Below are 22,639 nucleotides of genomic sequence, written 5' to 3'. Positions count from 1 at the left end.
GATATCTTCAGCAAGCAATTAATCATCCAGAAAGGGCTTCTTCATATTTGCGATATTTGTTTGTTTGTTTGTTTGTGTTGCGATAATGTTTCGACAGTGGCTTATCAAGCACACACTTTAATCTTCCTCTCTATCGCTTTCGATTCTCGAAAGCGTGAGTAATGCGTAGACGGGCCGTTTGTAACTGCCTTCTGGTCTGGGTCGTGTGTTTTATTTCGACGACATCTTTGCAACGTACCTGTGTGATCTTTCTTCGTTCTTTCAGGAGGGCATGTGAAACAACGCGTTCGAATCCGATGCAATGCAGAAGGTGTAGTGCCGAAATATGAACCTTTTTTTTTCCTCCGTATCCCTCTTATGCATCGAAAAGGGACAGGGAAAAAGTGCAACACTTTGAATTTCTTGTCTTCACACAAACACAAACACGCACAAGCCAATCAATATATCGCCGTCGTTGTACCGTCTCACACCTGGACGAGAAGGACGAACCTTCGATCGCTGGTTCTCTGCTGTGTTTTCACTGTTGCAATTCGTTGCTTTTTTGGCTATTTTCACCAATTTCCTTACATCACTAACATCACACATTCACTCAGCTGGCGATTGTTTTCTTTTTCGTATCCACTTCCTGACGCCGATACGAAAACACCCTCCAAAAAACGCATCGAAGGCTATCTCAGGGTCTAGAACGCGTGCTGCGTCACAGCAAAGATTAAAAAGGGGGAAAAGAAAACATGCTATAAAACGCGCTTGCAATAAAATGCAAGGCTGTAATCAGACCGAGCAAGGGAATCTATGAGCGTGTGCATCATCTACGAACGCCAACCCAAAGCTAGTATACATAGCGAGGCAGGTTTCTTATCGCAACACTTCTTCCAATGTGACAGCTGGACTTGTTGGACCTTATGGCGGACAAATACGAAGGAAGGAAGCATTTCGTTAATGTCACAATCACAATAAATATTGCAAAACGAAACGCTTAGCTTAAGGGTTAAGATTATTCCAATCGAAACTGGAAGGGGTTGCTCTTTCTGAGCAAGTTTGCCCTTATTGTTAAGCAATCGCGCACGATTGTATTGAGCGAAGGAGAAAACTTCGCTTTCCTAGCGCGTCCAAAAGAAGCTCCGAAAAAAACAAAAAAAACCACACCATTTGTCTTCATCATGTCCAAAACATTAGAAGGGACCGAAACCCCCTATCGCCCAGCGGGAAACAAAGCGCGAGGGAACGCATACGCACGAAAATAAACACACAGTCCCATTAATTGTTGGGGTGAGATGATCAAGACGCGATCGCAGCGCGCACGCGTTGAGTCGACTGGTGATGGATAAAGTTAAGTCACATTTCCTCCCCCCACGAAGGGAGTGGGAGGGGGTGGGGGGGCGGTTTGGTGGCTTTTCTACTACACCCTTTTTGCTGGGGGTACAGCAAACTTGATTAGTTCCGGAAGGCGAAAGAAGCGACACAGTGCGGGACCGCCTCCGGCGTATATGGGCACCAGTGCATGAAAACGGATGGGGGGGCCCACAGAAGCGTCCGAATGGGTAAGAAGCAAAACGATCCCCATCATCGTTCATCGTAGGAAAATGTTAATGTCTCTTCAAACACTCTCGAAACCCGGCGGCCCTACACGAAAACACCTACGGGAAGATGATGATCGATGTCCAGGTCTATTCTTCCATTCAAACGCGCATGAAACGACGCGTTTCTACGGGGGGGGGGGGGGGGGGGGGGGGGGGGTGATCTCCACAACATTCACTGGCGAGATGCATTCTTCAGCTTCCTTCAAGCGTACACAAACTACAAAGTGATTAGGTTTTTTTTTTGTCGTTGTATTTGTTGATCTTTAAAACCAGCAGTTCCTCACGGGCGGATGTTTTGTTTTGCTTCGTTCTCTCGCTTGTCCCTTGTTCCGCTGTCGAACTGTGCGTTCGCACACAACTGCACACACACACACACACACACATGGCAAGAAGATGATGCCCTATCCCAAAAACCAAACACACACACACAACGAGACGAGAGGTTGTTTTTTTCGGGAGGGCCATAACCTTCTCTTAACCATCTTCTGCTTTGGGCACAGGGAAGGAAACCAGCCACGACCATAAAGCGACCGGTTTTTTCGCCCATTTCCTCACGAACGTGACCCAAACGTGGATGACGGGCGCGAAATGGAGGGAACTCAACCACGGCGGACAAAAAGGGTTCGTCCGCGGGTACTGGTTGCTGGAGCTGATTTTGCTTGCCGTGAAGATCGTGTAAAGACGCTCGACACGAGACACAGCAAATTCAACCACCACCCAAGGAAAGGAGTTTCCTCCAGATGCAGGCAGTTGCATCGCTGCACACAACACTGGCAAAACACGAGATTGCAGGGCTCACGGTGCGAGCGGAGCCCGACGTGTTTTACTTTCATTTTCTATGCAAACCAAACAAGCACAAGCACACCATCAATGGGAACGAAACGTCCATAGAATTAGGTCGAACACGATCGCGAACGTTTTGAAAATTGCGACGTTTGCCAATCGTTTGCCACAGCGCTCGTAGACACACAGCACAGCACAAACATGATGAACGCACACCATCACCGCATCGCCGCTCATCTCTGTGGCATCACATCAGGCGGAGCTGCCATTCAGAACAGCTGACATCATACCCACTATCAGGCGCGAAATGTTTGCATACCCCACACTGCGGGGTGTTTAAAACACCTCATTCACCTTTGTTTTGTTTTGTGTTTTACACAAATATGCTGTAAAGAACGACGACGACGATAATATAAAAACCAAAACACGCGCGAAGCAAACCCGCTAAACAGCTCGAACGTCCGTACGCTTCGAGAGCAAGAGAGAAACTGAAGTTGTGTTTGCTGCGCTGCGTTTATGCTGCGCTCGGCTTACTTGACTTCGATGCAGCCCCTCTCTGACTGTGTTGCGTGTGTAAATATGAAACAGGACCGTAGCATGAGGGCCTGTTTTGAACCACCATGTTTTCTAGTTGGCGTATTCTCGCGAGATTTTGTGAGAAATATATAATGAGATAGATTTACATTTGTTAGGAGTAATTAAAGACTGTCAAAATATTTACTTAATATTATGTTTAATTTAATTCGCACACTTAATTATGTCCGCTTGGTCACCATTGTACTGCCTTCGTTTTCAGTGTAAGAAAAATCGAGAGAGCCATTATTTTACAGCGTGAGAGAGACTTTTGCCGCGAGAGCGCGACATAAAACATAGAATGAGAAAGATACACAAAAAAGCGATCTTTCCATCTTGTTTGTATTTACTGTATAAAAAATATATTTTTTATATATAAAAAATAGGCACAACTCAGAACTTAATTTAATGTTAACACATCTTGTCGTTGAAGCCCCCAATCGACCTAATAATCTGTAATGTAAGCAACCCATGTTTATTATGCTAATGTTAATCTACAAATTGTTTTATGAAAGTGAAAATGGCGCTAAACACATAATCATTCATTTCCTGTGCTTTGCAGTGGCTGATGAGCAGTCGCACTGTTTAATGACAAAACGATGTACGAAGATGTGTTTGATAAGCGTGGACGACCACGGGCGTTTGGCGGTGATTGTCGATCACCCCAAACCTGTCTACGTACCGCAACTGGACAACGAACCTGATGATGCTATCCGCGACACAGAGATGGCGGACGACAACCAGTTCTGTACAGAAGGCTACTCCCTCCCCCCTTTATGCACCACATTGTGGCGGAAAGGAAAGTGAAACCTTCAAAGCCAAATACAGCAAGACGTAAGTACCGGGTATTGCCGATTGGCCTTGTGGGGGGGGCTTGTGTAATTAACTCACCCCCTTTACGATCATCACAAATGACCACGAACAAGGGGCAAGAAATTTGCCATCATGCATTACACCTTGATGTTCATCTCGTCAGCTACCAACATTACCGCACTTCCCCCCCTTCGACGATGAACCCTCCACGCCGTACTCGGCCACTTCCACACGTGAGGGAATTAAAATGTCTCAAGCGGGATAGGGACAGCGGCCATCACCGGCTTCAAGGTCGGTTGTGTGTTTCGGTGAATTTTCACTCAACTCACCCGTTCACACACCACCCACGCGCGCGGTGTGGAGTTGTAAAAGAAATTGCCCAATTTTGCGCCTCGCGAAGCAGAAGACGACCCCAGCGAAACACGGATGGCGGCGCAGCGACAGTGAGTGAAGATTTCATCATGCTGAAAGCGCGATGCAGCAGTAAAAAAAAACCTTTATGATAGCGCACCGATGGGAATACCGCAACATAGTTTTGCTACTTCAGCGTCAAATCGGCCCAAAGGGTGGCGGGGCTGTCGATATGCTCGAGCGCCTGCGAGACAAAACAAGAGCCCCCACATCCGGAGGGGAGAAGAATAATCCTTCTACGGTCGGCCAGAAGAAAGCGTACCCTAAGTGGACAATGGTGGATATGATATGCACTTGCTCCCAACATATGAACCCCACGGGGAAAGGTAACAACAAAAAAAAACGAGCATCATCATCATCATCAACATCATAATCGTAATCTTATGCATGGTTGCGTGTTTTAAGGATGGCCCGTAACTGGCGCCCCCTCAAACAGTGTGCCCCTCTTAAACCGCTTGTCGGCCACCTCTCGTATGCGGCCGGCCATGCGTCTTGTCGGTGGCATTATTTTAAAAGGGCTGTTTCCATCTTTATGTGCGTATGGATTCGAAGCGGTAGCATTTTAGCTTCTACCTTCAGACGCCTCCTGTCATGCTGGGTGAGCATTGGTGTCGCCTTTGCGTAACGCAAACAGGCGGTATGGTCTGTCTTTAGTTGTTGATCGGAGGACGGGAATTTTACTGAACCCATGAGCTTCAATTTACGCTAACCGTCCACAGTGCATATACATAATTCAGCGTGAAAAAACGGTGGTCAAACTTAAATGAAAAATAATCCTTATTAACACCCGCACGAGGTTAATGGAATTCGGTGTAAAAAAAACAGTTCACCACTTACCCTTCATTCTGACGACGGCGCCTTGCGACGGCTGGATTTTTGTTGATCGATTGCAGCTCCCGGTTGAGCGGTTGAGATTCGGTATCGTTGCTGGTGAACGAGCGCGGGAACGGTACCGGCAACGGGATGTAGGACGGTGGCATACTGCCGCTTCCACTGTTGGCCGTGTTGGACACATTGCGCAGCATTTTGGCAAGATTTTTCCCAGGCGCCACACCATCATCGTCGTCGTCATCGTCCTCCGACTCGGAAGACGAGCCCGTGCGCGTACCGGACGCACCGTAGCTGCCCGGTGCCGTTGCATCGATGGTGGAAACGGTGGTCGATTTCTTCAGGTTGCTCACAGCCGAATGGGTGGACTTTTTGAGGCGCGATTTCAGCTCCGTGTTTAGATCGGCCGGAAACAGTCCGACACAGCCCGATTTCGATTTCAGTATGCCACCCTTCAGCTCCGCCATGAACGGAAGCTTCTGTGCGTTCGGTGGCAGGAACGCTGTCGGTGGTTTGCGTGGACTCATTTGCTCTGCAATGGGTTACAATCCGCGTACACAGCACGATCGAAAAGAAATATAAACAAGCATTATTAATCGGGACTGTTATTAGAGTGGCGAAAAAGAAATACAAAATGGTGCCTTAATAATTCAATTGTTAGCATAAAAGGGCAACACAAAGAAAACCAATCGATGTAAGGAAACTGGCGCACGATTAGAAACATTACCGGATGCGAACACTTGTAGCTTAGCGTTCTCATATGATTAGTGTTGTCTAGCGATTAGCTGCACAATACATACACGTACATGTTGAGGTGATAAACAAACACATAGAGAACACGTTTTAATAAAGCACACGTACACAAACACAAAACAAAAAAGCACACAACGCCACACAGTATTACCCGAAAAACAAGCGCAAGTGTTGCGTGATCGAAAAAAGCCAACCAAAGCAAGTAACCTGTTATCCTTTTTGGGGAAAAACCATGCTGTTTAAATGTTATCTTCAAAGCAGATTGAAACTGTATTGCACCCTAGAGGAAAGTGCAGTGTGAGCCGTGTTGGCTCAATCCTGCGTTGCAAAGTCCACAACCATCTAGAATGTATACACAGGCGTCTTTCCATTCCACACCACCATCACCCCCAAAACGTCGGCCGGGAAAAAATAAGATTTTACAAAACGATGAAACCGATGGCCCACAACAGAAACAAACGACAACAACCCTTCTTCACCCGATTGTGTAGTAAACCCATCCGTTGGTAGTTAAAGGTGAACGAAACACAAGGACAACGGGGTAAAAGAATATATAAATCGAACGTACCAACACACTTCTGATCTGGATTGGGGTGGGCCGTTCGTGGTTTTGGCTATACTGGTTTTGGAACGGTTGATTTAGACGGATCGTTCGGGCGGGTCTCTTTAGAAAGACCCCGGGTCAAGCAAGCAATAGTCACAACTGGCCGACTAAGGAAGCTGGATTGTTTGCGTGCAAACACGAATGTGGATGCTTGTAGATGAGGCAGATAGTGAGTAGCGGATAGCATAGGTCAAAACGCGCATGCAGGTCTCGGGATGATGATCCAAAGGTTAGGACCATTACGATACTCTCACGATACGAACACGCAAAGGAACAAGGGCACACGGCTACTGTTCACTATTTATTACTTCATCCTGTTCTCTGTTCATTGTTCACACATCCAAATACGCTAAAAAGTTTATAATGCTTTGCTTTCTTTTGGAATACTTTATGAGATCCTTCGGTACCGCCATTGTCCACCGTGTGTTTTCATTTGCTTGGCAAGATCATTGTTCTATGTTGTTTTTTTCTCCTCACTTTGTTATCTTTTCATTGCACTTCGTTGCACGACTTAATATTGGTATGTCTTATTTTTGCTTAAAATTCTACTCTTACTAATATACACACACGCACACACATATACACGTATACATTTTAATGGTTTTGCTATAGTAAAAGCTTACAAGTTTCTTCATAGTACAAAAAAGGTTCATTCTCACACATCTAGCTCATCTACAACAACCTTTCAGAGAAGAGAAGGGAAAGAAAATAACGTAAAATCAGAACCAAATACACAACGTGACTGAAACACAACATTATCCGTTTGGAACATGCGCACCGTAATGCCTTACACGTAGTTGAAAAGCTTTGCAAGAAAATAAAACAAAGAAATTTAAAAAAAGATGATTTAGAAAAAGTGTTTGCGAAATGTAATTATCAATTTTTTGTAGTAAGAAAACAGTCGAATATCGAACTAGGAAAAGAGACACAACTACTCGAATAGTTACGAAATGATTTGATTTGGTTCGAGTACCACGCAACAGGTGGCGCTAGCAGCGTTAAGAAGATTGTGAACATTTTCTCAACTGGTATGCCGTGTTTTGTCCGACGGATAATGCTATGTTTCCCCCCGATTTTTTCACTCTAGCAATCATGAGTTTTGCTAGCAATGTTGTCTTCTTCTTTAAACACACACACACCTATAAACAGCTTATCAAACTCCGTATCCGCCAGTGATAGATCTTCGGTGGTAATGTCCAACTCTTCGACAGTGTTCACGGGCTGGATGCTCCATTTTCCACCAACATTACTATTCCCTCCAGCAGCGATCGTACTGATCAATGTTTCGAGCCTTTGTTCCAGTAGTAACGACTCTTTTGGCATCGACTGAGAACGCCGCCGCGGTTGCTTGCAAAAAACTCCATTTAAACATTCGCCGGTGGGTATGTTGCGTTCGTGAATTGATCCATTGTTACGCGTCACTATCATAGATTTGGCAGTCGTGTTTGGAGGCGCCGTTGTACTTTGCCCACTCGTCTTGCAGCCAAAATATTTGGCGAACCGATCCTCTACCAGCGCAAACTTCGAACTACCATTTGCCTTGCGAGTAAAGCTGCGGGAGAATAGTGACGTATTGTTGGTCTGCGAGACGGATCGATCCAGGGACGAATCCAGCATGTATGAGCGCTCCGTTTCACAAGCAACCGGTAGGCTTTCACATTCGCGTTCCGCTAACAGCCCATTTCCGGCACGCCCGGTTGGTGACGGCGGTGTATCGAAGGTGGCACCGGGTGCTTTCAGTATCGACGACACATCGAGCGTCATTCGCAACCGATTCCACTGGTTTGCTAGGCGCGATACTTTTCCCTTCGTTACCACACCGTCCAGCTCGGTGGAAACGTCCAGCACAGGAAGCTTTTCCTTGTGCTGCGACTTTGCACGGTTTGGCGTGTTGAGGAAGTTCCTCTTGAGCGCTAGCACATTCGAGCTGCCACCACCTTGCGGCGGTCGACCCGATCCGTTCATGTTTTCCACCCCACTGTCGTAGTTGTTCTCCTTGCCCGAATCTACATTCGAGTCACTACCCTCGCTCGCCTCATCTCCGTTCACTGCTTGCACTGGGCTTTGGGGGCCGCTTTCCGTACTGGTAAAATACTTGGCCGTTGATGAGAAGCTCATAAACTTCTTTCGTATCCGTTCCACCTTCGGTACGATATGCTGCAGTTCCGTTTCGCCCTCCGACCCAGTTCCATTGGTACATCCGTTTTCTTTATACTGCTGTTCCTGGTACTGCTGCTGCTGCTGCTGCTGCTGAACGGAAATGTTATTGTTGCTATCGTTTAGAAACTTTGGCATCACTAGCTTTCCGATCGTGCGCACCTTTAGTAGTGTTTTCTTCCGCCGTACCACTCCGACCGGTGTGGTGCCGTTTCCGTTCGCTATTGCTGTCATCATCTGGTCGCCCGCTTCATCTCCCTGGACGGTTACACATTCGCCCGAGAACAGTTTGACCTTCTTCGATACTTGCAGTGTCGAGGGATCTGCGTACCGTGCCATACAACATCGTCCAGCAGGAAAAGATGACAGTAGACATCGAGGACATCGCACCAATAGAGACAGAAAAGTGCCATGCAACAATGACACCCGTACACACACACACATCATACGCACAGTTGCCCATATATTTCAAGCAACCAATTGCAATTGCAAGCATGTTGAGGAGTGTCATGTGTGATTTTTTTTTCGTTTTGTTCAAAGCAATTTGTGATACACAACAGATCAGCGATTCGAATTTTGAGTGGGTGCATGCAGAGTGTGGGTTTTGTGTGTTTGTTTGTTTGGACATGTGTTCGTGCGTGTATTTTAATGCGTGCAAACGTGGCGAGAAGAAAAAGAAGAGAGTAAAATAAATGCAACGAAATGGAAAATCTAGAATATGCTCGTGTGGTAAAAGGTTCACCTATCGGGACGAACAGCACACACACACTGTCAATACAACAATGACTGTCCGTCACTAGGATGACAGGTGTAAATAAATACGGTATAATAAATTCAACTGCATCTTAAACCTTCTACTTGTGCCGGACAAAGAAAGACGAAATGGCCAATAAATATTTGTTTTTTCATACGAAAGACTTACGCAGCACTAGTTCTTGTTTCCTCTCACACAAAGGAGGACCCAAACGGGTCACACCTTTCGAGGCGATTGACCTAACGGCTATGCAAAACTCGATGGTTTAAACTGTTTGGCTTAAATTAGCAGAACATCCAAATGTAATTCACATGCAGCAGAACATGCAAGGTATGGTTAAACACTCGAAATGAGCCAATGATATGCTATTAATACGAGACACAATTGCCAAACCGGATGGAAATAAATTTTGTTAAACAAACCACATCATTACGTATCCGGTGTGGTGATGAATGAGTACGAAAACTGCGTAAGAAACACAACCATGGTATTGGTATTGGGTTAAAAAATTTAAAACTAAACAGTTAACATCATTTCCACGAACGTGAACTTATGTGAAACAAAATATTCCACACAGACAATATGTGTCGCAAATTCAATGGCTGCACACACGGCAAATCATCAGGCAGTCAACATAACGTTTGCCCAAAAAAAAACAACAAAAGAAAGAAGAAATTATACATCTCAACGAGAGCGGCACACTTCCGTAAGCACGAGTACACGAGTTCCTTACCAAACTCGGCGCCAGAGTCATCCGAGACTACGTTGTTGTTGTTCGATGGTATCGTGTTCATGATTGGGTGGGCCGGTTGATGGACCGTGGATATGTTGCCGGCAGTCGTACGATATTGGCCACTGGTAAGTCCGCTATTGATCGCGTTATTGCTTCGTTCGATGTCGGTTGGCGAGATCGTCTGCGTTGTGAATTGTGCTACAAGCAAGTAGGAAAAATAGAACGAATTAATATTTACCCCTTCATAACATCTATCATCTGCTTGGCTGGAGACGGAAGTAAACTTAGGGAAAGAAATTGGAATCATTTTTTGTAATCGATTTTTAGCACATAATTGCATTGGAGATGAGCGAAATGAAGGCATGCAACTGCATTTCCAAAACAAATGCAACTCGACCGGTGCCCAAAACGTCCCAGTCAAAACGCCAGATTCAAGTTCTAGCCTGAACCCATCTCGTTACCGATGATGACAAGCTATGGGGGGGGAAAACGCATGATAAATGTTTTACGAGCGCATGAAACACATTGAAGCTATTTTTACACGGGCAAGCTAATAGAATGAATGATAAAACCGTACACTAAGCGTCCGGCACTTCTCCGACGGCAGCACTCTTCTGCTAGTTTTCTCTCATTCACTCGTGCACACTGCGCCTTACTGAGGTGCGGAAAAGTTTTGTCCATCATCATAACCAGAAGTGCGAGGTCCCCGAAGGATTAAACGGATAAAAATAACAACACACACACTTCATATACTCACGGCGACCGGTTCTCGCTACACCGCGAGACATTGGCACCCACTGTCTCGCCTCATCTCCAAAGCACCGCGCGCGCGGCACTGGCTGTTAGCTTGACACACATTTTTCGGGTGCAACAGTTTCCCGGGCACTCGACTTGAAACATGAGTCTTTCGCACAAGCCGGCTCGCCTATGGATGGACGACCGCACTCGTGGTGCATCCGAGAATATTTTTGTGGCGCGCGAGCACCTCAGAAAAAAACCAGGCGCCTCCATAACCTGCACACTTGCACGCGGGGTATGTTATGGCGTTAAGAAAATTGTTCAACCCTTACTTACCTCGCCTTGGACGGGGAACGATCGGCCGGCTGAGAGGGTTTTCGTTCTCCTTCAGCTTGCTTTCCAGCTGGGCAAACATGCTAGCCTTCGCGCGGACACTGCTGGACCGTCGTAGTAATCCCTTGTCAGTGCCGTCCTCACCTCCACTGCTGCCACCGCCGCCGCTGTTGCGGCCAAAGCCCACACACCCGCCAAACATCCTGCGATCGTCGGTTTCGGGTCCGGCCGCCGTGGACGCAGAGTCGCGATCACTCAAATCGCTACTGCTACCGCTATCCGGTGACGAGGACGATGTGCTACCACCGGGTGACCTATGCCCACCGGCGCCACAAGTCTTACCTCCCGCCGGCCGAAGGATATCGCCCTTCTTGCTGCCGCTGCTCTCACTGCTAGCGCTGCTGTTACTGCTGGACGGTCTCAACACACGGCCGGCGTGCGTGGATGAGCAGGAGGATGTAGGTGACAGGAGCACTCCTCGCCCCTTCCTCCCGCCCGGTTGCTGCTCTTCGTCTGATTCGTCCTCGACGCGCACTACCAGCAGCTGCTCCTCCGCGAGCAACGCTTCATCCGCGTTCAGATCGTCCTCGTCGTCGTCGATCGTTTTCTTCGAAGGTGACTTCTCGCTGTCGCTAGTCTTCACCGAGGACGACAGTACGTAATCGGTCGTGCCGGACAATTCTTCCGTCCCACCGCGACCACCACCAAACTGTACGCCCGAGTCGGAGCTCAGCGAGGCCAAGTTAAACTCTCCGCTAATGATGGAGTGCGAATTCGACTCCGCCGTGCCAAGCGTTGGGGAGAGTAGCTCGAACGAGGAAGACGATGGTTTCGGATCTTCTACCAGCCCGGCACCGTAGGACGGTACGGTTGCCGTCAACGGGAACGATTTCTGCTCACTGCGATCAACCGAGTGATTCCGCTGTATCAGTAACTCTAGCGAGCTACGCAAACAGCTGTGTTCCGGCGCTATTCTACGCTCCGGCACTGGCTCTGCGGATGCACCCGCCGTATTTTCAATCTGCTTAACCGCACTGTTCACCAGACAATCATCTTCACCAGCGTGCGCATCACGGTTCCGTTCGGTGAAATCCTTCGACACGGATTTTGATTCACTACGATCAACATCATCACCGACGTCCCTAGGTTCTGCAACACACACGGGAGATAATGACCCGGAAGGCGATACCTGTTGATGCTGCTGCTGCTGCTGCTGCTGTTGTGCACTGCTTGCAAGGAAGATTTTGGGGAAGAAAAAGCAAAAAAAAAGAAATCGAACAATTCAGATCACACGCACGCACACACGCATCACGGCAAACATTGTTTAAAATGGAAAGACACACACAGCGGACGCAAAACAAAATGGACACACCGCAAACGTCACAACTTCGCACACGCGTCACACTTTTTGTACAGTGATGAAATGGTGAAAACCCCCGTGAAGATGACTACTGCACAATGCACAAGGATGTCATGAGAACAGAACAAACGTATAGTGCAACACACACTCAGAACTCCTAGAACGCAAATCGGCTAAACCACTAACACAAAGGAAAATCTTCCATCTTTTTTTTCTTGTATCTGTCTCCTACGTCACAACGGTATGGCTAGAACGTATTTTTAATTCTTTCCTTCCCCCCGTTTGGCCAACAATACCAGCAACCAACTATCACAATTTTTGTCTCCAAACCACAGAGCGATACACACACACACACATATATTAATGTGCCACTATTTTGTGCGCTGCAGAAAAGGAACGTAAGCGCATTACCTAAAACACCTCACCAAGGAAACCTTTCGAAACTAATTCAACTCAATTCACTTTCCAATTCCTCCACGAATGTCGTTCACAATCGGCGCGTGAAATACAACTTCAACGCACATTGAAGACCGTGGGGCACTAGAATCGTGTAACCAAGCGCGAAATCGAAACGGGACTAGTAGTCGCTAACGCCACCGAGAGTCGCTTATGTCAGTCGAACGGATATAGACACACTGTTGGTTCGTGCCGTTGCTCGCTCACTACGCAGCTCACCAGCTTAGACAGTGGTGCTCATCTTTGCCCCGCGGTGCTGTTGTGTTGTGGTAAGGAGAGGGATGATGGTCCTAATCTAACTATGAAGGTTCCTCCCGGCTCGTTGGAGGACAGGCGAAGACGCACACGCATACACACCATGCGCCGAGAGGAGACGCTTGCGCACAAAAGACACGAGGGCATATGAATACGGCCACGGAACGCCTTAGAAGTACATCATCACTCGATGATCGTCTCTCCAAAACGAACGCTGGGACTCCCTGGGAGTTTGGAACAATTCGGGCACGTTTACTCAATCTGCCATGACATAAGTTATTTACCAAATTTCCTTTACAGCTTCTGCAGCGCGCAGCACGAACTGGCAAGCTGACGGAACGGGCTATATGGCTGAAATTTTCCACCCAAGCGGTGTTACGGGGCTTGGCGCATGTGCAGTAATCAATATGTCATCCCTTCTATCTGTCTAGAATGGGGGGTGTTGAGGTCCCCTCGCATATCGCTATTTCTCCGATTTCGTTTGTTTTGATTGTATTCCCTCGCGCGCGCAAAAAAAAATAACCCAACACATTAAACCAAACAAACGTCCAGCTGCTGTCCGCTAACGGAAGGCCACGTGCAAGGTGAAAGGAAAAGGTCAGTCACACAACTCATCTGTGGACGTGGTTCGCATGGAAATCAAGGTCGACACATGGCGAGGACTATACAGAACATCATATGGCTGATTTCCAGTCCCATGACTATCAACTCGTGACATTTCTGTTTGAAGACTTGTATGCAGAGGACTCACAATCCACTCCACTACTCAATATGATGGAAATAGATTCACTTGATAAATGGCATTAAGGTGTTACTTTTAGTTCTTCTCTGCACTGCTCTTATCGCAATAACACTGTTGCACACTCCTCTTCAATTGCAATTGTAAAGATCAATGTCAGGCGACCATTATCTGAAGTATTGCCATTTGCAATTACAACACTTACAAACTTCTTTGTCGCTCACATTACCTATATTACCAACGGCAAATAGAGGCAACGCGATAAGAACGAACACAAACTTTCTGGTTCTCTAAATCGTGTCACTCAACTGTTAGAAATACATAGCGATGGAATACAGTACAACACTCCAACGGTCGATCGCATTGTCACAACCATCTGCTTGGTGTTAGTTTGCACGCGACAAATCTGTTTTCTCGTGACAGTTGCGAGAAAATTCTATTTTCACGCAACCACGAATCGGCACCAAAACAGTTCGATCGTTCGGTGTTTTCCCCCTTGTCTTAGAAGATTAGGGTGTTGGGGGGGGGGGGGGGGTCCCTGTACACGAGCGCGGCTTTGTTTCTCACTGGCATTAGTGCCAAGGGTAGCGAGATGTGTTAAACGAAAGTGTGCAGGAACGTCACCACACTATCACACGATAAAATAACGAAAACAGGACCATGTTCTGGAAAACAACACTGTAATGGCACGTACTTAACACCGGCATCCGACATGTTGGATTCGGGGGTCAAAGTGCACTTAATTACACTTCTTCGTGCTTTTGCTTTAAATATTATTTGAAATGTGTTACACCGCACAGGCAGCAAGGCAATTGCTAGTTTGTTGCAATCAGAACCCGAACTTTCCAAATCCAGCAACGTAAGCGGTTAAAACTGGACCCCAAATTTTACGTGACAAGCACGACGATCTGTCCGTAACTGAGTCCACTTACAAGCTTGCCTGAGCAATATTGCATCGGTTGCATTTTGCAACTGCAGCTGCCAAAAACCAATGAAGTTAAGAGAGCAAAAGGAGAGCAATTTTCAACCTGTACGCTTTTTGGCAAACTTTACCGATCAACGGCGATACGAACGCCCAAAAAACAAATGCCGCCTGCGTCACCCACGCGTTGTGCAAAATGTGTCTGAGTAGAGAGAAAGGAAAAACAAACAACATCGGAATGAATTCGTGCCACGTTCGTGTTCCTGATGCATTACAAAAAAAAACCTATTTCCTTGTGTGTTTGGTAAACCATCCTTGAGCTGAAACGCTTTTCTTTTCACATGCAGGGAGTTTTTTTTTCGCTCTTCGACACGCATCGTACAAAGAATAAAGAATGGTACCACGTTCCAAAAATATAGAAATGTGAACATTATCGCCGGCATACAAAAAAGGGAAAATGCCTATTTTCTTCTACTATACCACGGGCAGAGCAATTTACCACAGATCCAGGTTCGCAGTGGCAACTAATGTCGATTGCCTGCAGCTACTTTCGTAAGCTGGTGCAACCGCACCATCATCGACAGCTGGAAACGTGGAGCAAATCAAAACACCAGTTACGAGCAATGGCAAAGAGCAGACACATCCAAAAATACGCTGCAACAACCGCTTTCGCTTTTGGGATCGGTACGAAAATAGAATACGCGCACTCGGCATGAAAACGGAAGATCAACGATAAAAAAAACTGTTTCTGGATAAAACGCACGGAAGCAACCCGGATGGATCAACGGAACGTGCGTGGCCTAGCTTCTTCGCAAGCGTACCCATGATTGATTCTTGTTCCAGACATTATACTTCGCTCCCACCGACCTTAAATAATTGGCTTAAAATTTAGCATCAACAAATGACGTATGATGCAATACCCACGATCGATTCAGTGTCTAAAACCAGTCCATAGTCATAAATACCGGAGATTGCTGGATTATAATTTAGATCTCAGAAGATCAATAGCAACACCAGATCTTAGGGTTCTTCCAATCCTCTTTCTTAATCTTCAATAATATTTAGTTCCTAAAATCCCTTACTCGCTACTCGAAAATTTAAAAAAGTATTCAAATTCAACTGTTCTCCTCATCCCTCACGAGGTGTGTCTTGGCTAAGTTATGGCGCCATCTATCGGTGGGTGATAAATACACTTCTTTCAACGCAAAAATAGCTTTGAAGTTGTAATACTACGGGAATTAAACAATTTTCACATTTTCCGCCCCAAATTAACTCACCTGTTGATCTCCGTTGATGTGACCGGTTGTGTTTTGTAGCGGAAAGACTCACGTCTGCTGATGGCGTTCGCTGAGGTGCAGGAGCTTTGTTGTTTCGTTGCTGACGAACTTGCACACGAAGACTGACTACTACCGCTACCCCCAGATAGGAACTTCTCCATGTTTCGGATTCGCTCTGCGACCGAAATTATAGGCTTTTCGATGTTTGTTACCTGCGGCACTATAGCCGTACCAGACACCGAGTCCGGGTGCTCTAGCGAACGACTGTGTACCAACGGCAAAGCACCAGCGATGCCAGTTTCACATGAGCTTGTACTACCCATACTACCTACCATATCAACACTACTAGCACCAGGCTGGTCGACGTAACATCGTGTTCGTTTGGCGGGTGAATCAATCTTCAGTATTGATCGTTTCATTTCCTCCGAATCTGAGTTCTCCTCCCGCGAGCTCTTGCGCGAACTCTTCAAAATCGGTCGTATCTCTTCATTCTCGGAGGAGTACTTCTTCTTCAGTATCGGTTTCGGTGTCACCGGGGCCTGGTGGTCCGGCTTCAAAATTGGTTTGATATCGTACGCACTCGCTTCATCTTCATCCACCAGCAGCATATCTTGACAGATCTCAGCCGCTGCAAGTATAACCGCCTGCGAGATAGACACATGCTTCGGTGGTTCGCTTGGCGTCGATGTCGAAGAGCTGTCGTTTTTCTTTTTCAATATGCCATGCGATATGCTACCATTCGCTTGCCCGCTGCTAACACCACTTCCCGAACAACTAGCTAACGAGTTGCGACTGGTTCCACCACTAGCGCCAGTACCAGAAACGTCTTCTCGCGATTCGTAGCTCTTTTGCTTTAGGATGCCGTGCGCTTGTTGGTTGGAGCTAGCGCCGTCTTCAAAACTGTTGCGCCTAGTGTGCTTCACCAGGATCGAGCGGTCATCCGGCGAATGACTGCGGCTGTAGCGGCTCTCGTCCAGCGAGCAACGTTTCTTCAAAATTCCTTGCTTCCGGTTGGAACGGATCGGTGTATCAACGACACTCGGTGAGAACGTTACCGGCGACGCATTGCTCGAGGCTGAACTGGCGGCCGCCGACGACTCGACGGTTTTACGCTTCAATATCGACACGATATGGTTCGCCGAGGTGCCGGAGTTTGCCCCAGCCGAGGCAGAACCGCCCCCACCAAGTATTGCACTGCTCTCGTCCATGCTCTTCGCCCGCGAAATACACGACGAGGACGTACTCAATTTGACCACGCGCTGCGGAGACAAGCTTTTACGCTCGAAGTGTTCCACCGAGCTCATTTTGACGAGCTTTTTCTTTTTCTCCAGGTAACCACCACTCGACGGACGCGATGGTAACCGATCACCGTAGTCTTCCTCTTCATCATTGTCCCGCAGCACTATTATGTCTGCTTCATCGAGCGATTGGATCAGCTGACTCTTTGGACTGTTCTCGATCACTACAAACTCATCGTTAAACTGATTGTCGAATAAGATTCGATTCGCTGGCCGCATTTCCTCTTGCTGATGATCATCATCATCGCCAACATCGACCACCGCTACGTAACCCCTTGTAGGTGGCTCTATTACGATGCGCTCGAAAGTTTGTTTCACGTCGACGCCTTCCTCATCGTCTTCGCCGTCGTATTTTACTCCATTAGTTGCAGCACACAGTCCAGATGGACCCGCTTCCACATCTTCTGCTGGCTGCCCTGAGCAATCCTCGATATGGATTTCTGGTTCGTCCTGTTGTTCCATAATCAATGGCACTTGCATATCTTCAGCTTCTTCATCTACCTCCATTCTTTCTTGTGAATCTACCTCCATGCTACGGTCAGCAATTGTTAAATCATCCAACATATCACTAATTGTTGCTACCTCTAATGTGGGCGATTTTAAAATTTGACTAAATTTAGAATATTGACCTATCGAGGACGACTGTTCCTCCGATATTTCGTCAACGTCCTCCGGGACGATTGGCGCCACTGCGACTTCTTCCGGCTCCATTAGCAATACACCTTCGGCATCAACATCCACTTTCGGTTCCACATCAATTGCTTCTGAAGCGTCAAATGGTAACGATGGTATGATTACTGTAGACTTCGATTCATCAGAAACACTTGCTGATTCGGTGACGATCTTCAACAAACGATTCGTTCTCGGTGGTGAGACTACCAGTTCCCGACGCGCTTGCTCCATGTGGTAGGAAAGTGAAGGACTTCGAGGCTGCGAACACGGCGATGGGCTGTTGTTTACCGTACAGGTACCGCTCGTATATCCGGACAGCCGCGAGCATATGCGTATAGGCGAGGAACCGGCTTTCGAGACCGTTTCCGGCGAGACAACACCATGCTTTGGGCTCGAGCGATTCGATGAACACGACGGACGCGGTGAATTCGTTGGAGATTTTTCTGTAGATGACGATGACTTCACCGGCGACGAGCGATTGCTAGACGAGTACATATCCGGGCTACTGTGAGGCATTTTGATACGACGCTGATATCGTCCCACGGATGAGGAACTCGTCGTGGATCCTAAAAAGATTGCAAGATTCAATTAGTACTTGTATTCCTTCGTACGAACGGTAGGGAGGTCACATTCTTGCTGTTTATACGACGTACTACTACTCTTCTACTGAGGGATGCTAAATTGTCTACAGATTTCAATCTACTGTATCGAATGAGTAACATAAGCAATGCAATGTTAATCACGAAGGAAGCTTTAAGATCGACTGTATGTTACTGAAATGTATGCTAGTTGAAATGATTAAATGTTTCAAAACAGTCGAAATCAATTTAATTCAATCAATTGCATGCGTAAATTATAAAATGAGTTAATAGTTGTGGAAGATACGATGATAACATGAACCAAATGGCTAATGGCTTAATCCAAAAGGTAAGTTAATTATCATTTCGAAAATAATACATTATCACAAATGAAGAAAACATCATTAGATTAGATTAGTAACAAATTAGAACACACGCGTTGCCAAACTGCTTTTTTATGCCGAAATCTATGCACAAGTTTGAATTTTTGCTACCAAAACACGTTTCTTCTTTTTCGCTACCCACAGAGAAAAGGGACATCTCGATCCACACACACATTTCTGGTACAGTTCCTCGCACGAGGCACCGACGCATCGTCGATGTTGAGAGGAAATAGGGGATGCTTCCCGCAGAGGTCAAACTTACTTGCGCCACCGGCCGGTTCTTCTGTCTGCGAGCGATTGAGGAACGATTTGCGCTTGGCCGATTTATCCTTCGCCGCCTCAAGCTGAACCCCCTTCTTTACCGGACTCAGCCCGTTAATGTCCTTCGGCAGCGTGATCGCCTGCAGTCGAGTTGCGTGTGATCGTTTCATCGTCGATGTGCGCATGCGCGGCGTGTCGGCGATGTTTAGTTCAGTTTTAGCCACCTCACTCTTGGCTGCTGGTAGTTGTTCAAAAAAACCTTCCGGCTGAAGCGTAACAGTGACAGGCGAATGTTTCTCCTGCGCCGAAACATCCACCAGATTTAGGGACTCCATGCGGTTTACTAACGATTTCACCACGTCCACTACCGGAGGTTCCACGGGAACAACATTGTTGGGAGTTTTCACAAGGATGGCTCGTTTTGTGGCGGCGGGTATTGTTGCAGGTGGTTCGTTTTTCACTTTCGCCACACGCTCGCCCTTAATTGTCTCAGTAGTGGTCTTCAGTCTCTGTTTCATGTTGACGGCAATCGACGGTACCATGCGTTTGCCACCATCACCTCCCGCAGTTATTGTTGCGGTTGCGGGTGTAGAGAGAACTTTTTTCACCACTGGTTCTCGCTTCGCTACCGTAACTGGCAATGGTTTGCTGCTGTTTCTACTCGTTACAGCTACCGCTGGTCCATTGCTGGTGGAATGTTTCGTTAATGTGGTCCTCGTAACTGTTCCTACCGTTCGGGGTGTTACTTGGCTAGCGGATGGTCCGGTTGCCGGCGTTCGATGAAACACAGCACGCTGAGATCGCTCTAGCTGAGGTTGCTGGATTCGTGGATGATCCTCGCCTGCGATGCCGGCCGTAGACGATGTCATCGATCCGATAGCCACAGTTTTGACAGCGCTCGCAGATGGTGATCGTTCCTTGTCTGCAACGCCGATTCCACCATTTGCAGATGTGCGTGTGTTGGTTGTTTGTTTGTTACATTTCACACAGTACACAATAAACGTATTACAAACGAGTTGTTGGGCAGCATTAAGAGGAAGATTCATGGTTAACCGACGGGGTTATACACATTTAAGCATTGCGGGTATATTCCATCCAAGGTGTGGCGGGGAATGTTGGTGTATTTTTTTTTTGTAATTTTTTGTTGATCGTTCGATGGTTTTCATTTCATACCGATTGATTTGTTGTGCATTGTGTTTAGCAGAACAGTCACAGGGATTTTAAACAAAGTTGCAAAGTTGAAACCGAAGAAAAGAAAACAGTAATAAAAGGAACAAACGTTATTAGTTGGTGTGCGTGTGGTGTGATTGTGAAAGAATGGTGTACGGTATAAATAATGAAGTGTACAAAAGAAACATACATAGTGATGATACATTTGCTAACATAAAACTACCAACACATACTACACAATATGCTCTATGTACAATTGCAAACAAACATGAATGTTTGAGCAACCTGGAAGTTATTTAAATTACTAGCTAATAGAAAAGGAAATCTACTGAAAATAGATACTCAATACTGTGTTACACTAATTAAAGACGCACATTTGTACAACAAGAAATGAAATATCTCAATGCGAAGATGTTTCATATTATGGGAAAAAGGTTCTGCTACAGTTGACGTTTATCAGTGGAAAGTGTTGTGGTTAAAGGGTCGGTGTGAACATTTTAAAAGTGTTAGTAATTAGTGTCCAATAACGCTGTAACACAACACTCAGCCGTAAGCATAACGTACGCAAACACACATACGCACTTTCCCTTTTCTCGACTGGTCTTCACGAAGAACCATTCCCATACATGAAACAATAGCAGTGAATGCTGATGGTTTCTGACTGCACAAAAAAAAAACACCGTTAAAGAAGTTAACCCCTATTCTTCAACATAATTGCCAAACAAACCAAACATCAGTACGGCACACATATCACTCCGCATTGGAAATCACATAATTAAACGAATCGTACGAAGCGACAGCAAAAAATGAGCCACTGTTTCTCTCTTTTCCAAAACGTTTCCCACCATTATCGGATGGATTGGAAATGCTTTCGATTTCGGTCTCAATTTCGGTGATGCATAGCACCATCACCTTTCGCACGTGGACTTAGACGACTCCGAAGAGGTAAATTAATGGTAAAACGAAACTGGGGAGCAAACACAAAAAAAAACAAAACTTACACAGGTGAGAGCAATCTTTTCCGGCGCTGTACAAATGCCACCATTGGTACAGCCCGTGGAAACCGAAACGGACGCAACGGGTGCCGAAGTATCGTAAACTACGATTTAATGAGTCCCGCTTTACCCTTAATTGTACCGGCCCCAAACCGTTGGCACACTTCATTTGCTAGTTTAATTTAATTATGCCTTTTCGAACGAGAACTTTAAGCACTGTGTGAAAGTAATCTTCACTTCGACTGCACTGGAAAAGCACGGTAAAAGCAATGCACATATATGGTGCCAATACCACAAAGTAATCAAAGTCATTAAGATATTCTCATAATTTACAATCATTTAACTATATCATCGAACTTTTTGTTATTTTCTTCTTCAGATCAACAGAAGAATCTCAAATGAGTACTGTTAGTAAAGCACAAAAACACAGGAAGCTACATACGCATTAGATCGGAAGCAGTGTTGAAGCGAAATTCATGGGTGCATCAACAGTTTGCTGTGCTAATGGAAATGAAATCATATCGAATGAATAGTGTGCGACAGTCGCATGGGAAACAAAGCATCAATAAACTCAATACTAAAAGTATGAAAAGATGGTTAAAGTATAAGAATTCCTAAATGTTTCATGACAAAGGTGCCACCACACACATTCTACTACCCAACGGCTTCTACGGTGCACTGGCGGAAGAATCTCGACATGTTTCAATGAAACCCTAACCCGAATGTTCCAGCTCTTGATTCTTCCGACAATTTACAACTACTGCTAAATACACCTTCTTTGCCCTTGTTTATAGTTTCCTCCTCGGTACCGGATGAAGATAGCTTACCGTGAGCTGCCGCGGCACGCAAACGAGACGATCGGGTCGTTCGTATTTGTTTCGTGACTGTGGTGCTAGCACCCACATGAACGGGAGACGTGACGTTGCCATGCTTTTCGTCCCCGGATCGGTTACTACTGGCATTCCGGTCGCGTGTACCTGCTGTTACCGGTCGTGTGGGTACTGGTTTGGCCAGACCCGTGCCGGTTCCATTACTAACGGATGTTGTAGCTTTCGCGGAGGATGTAAGCCCGGCCGAATGTGGACGTTTGATGGTGCCGGGTGCTGTGGTCGGTTTGGATGATGGTGGTAACAATGACTGCTGCTGCTGTTTGCTAAGAATTGCACTTGATGGAAGAGTATTCGGTGTTCTAGATGATGATCTACAAATAGGA

The 22,639-nt window shown here is 46.4% G+C and overlaps 1 protein-coding gene across 1 annotated transcript in view; it reads right to left on the bottom strand.

Annotated features, from left to right (window-relative positions):
• Positions 1-22,639, bottom strand: part of LOC128713002 (uncharacterized) — a 148,650-nt gene that overhangs the window by 36,813 nt on the left and 89,198 nt on the right. The window contains 7 exon segments of the mRNA XM_053807867.1: positions 4,998-5,520; positions 7,485-8,825; positions 9,990-10,187; positions 11,064-12,286; positions 16,070-18,605; positions 19,263-20,183; positions 22,254-22,627. Coding sequence (XP_053663842.1) covers positions 4,998-5,520; positions 7,485-8,825; positions 9,990-10,187; positions 11,064-12,286; positions 16,070-18,605; positions 19,263-20,183; positions 22,254-22,627 — 7,116 coding nt within the window.

This window comes from Anopheles marshallii, chromosome 3 (genome assembly GCF_943734725.1).
Source record: "Anopheles marshallii chromosome 3, idAnoMarsDA_429_01, whole genome shotgun sequence".
NCBI lineage: Eukaryota > Metazoa > Arthropoda > Insecta > Diptera > Culicidae > Anopheles > Anopheles marshallii.
The sequence above is the reverse complement of the archived record's forward strand: the minus strand, read 5'-3'. Positions and strand labels throughout refer to the sequence as shown.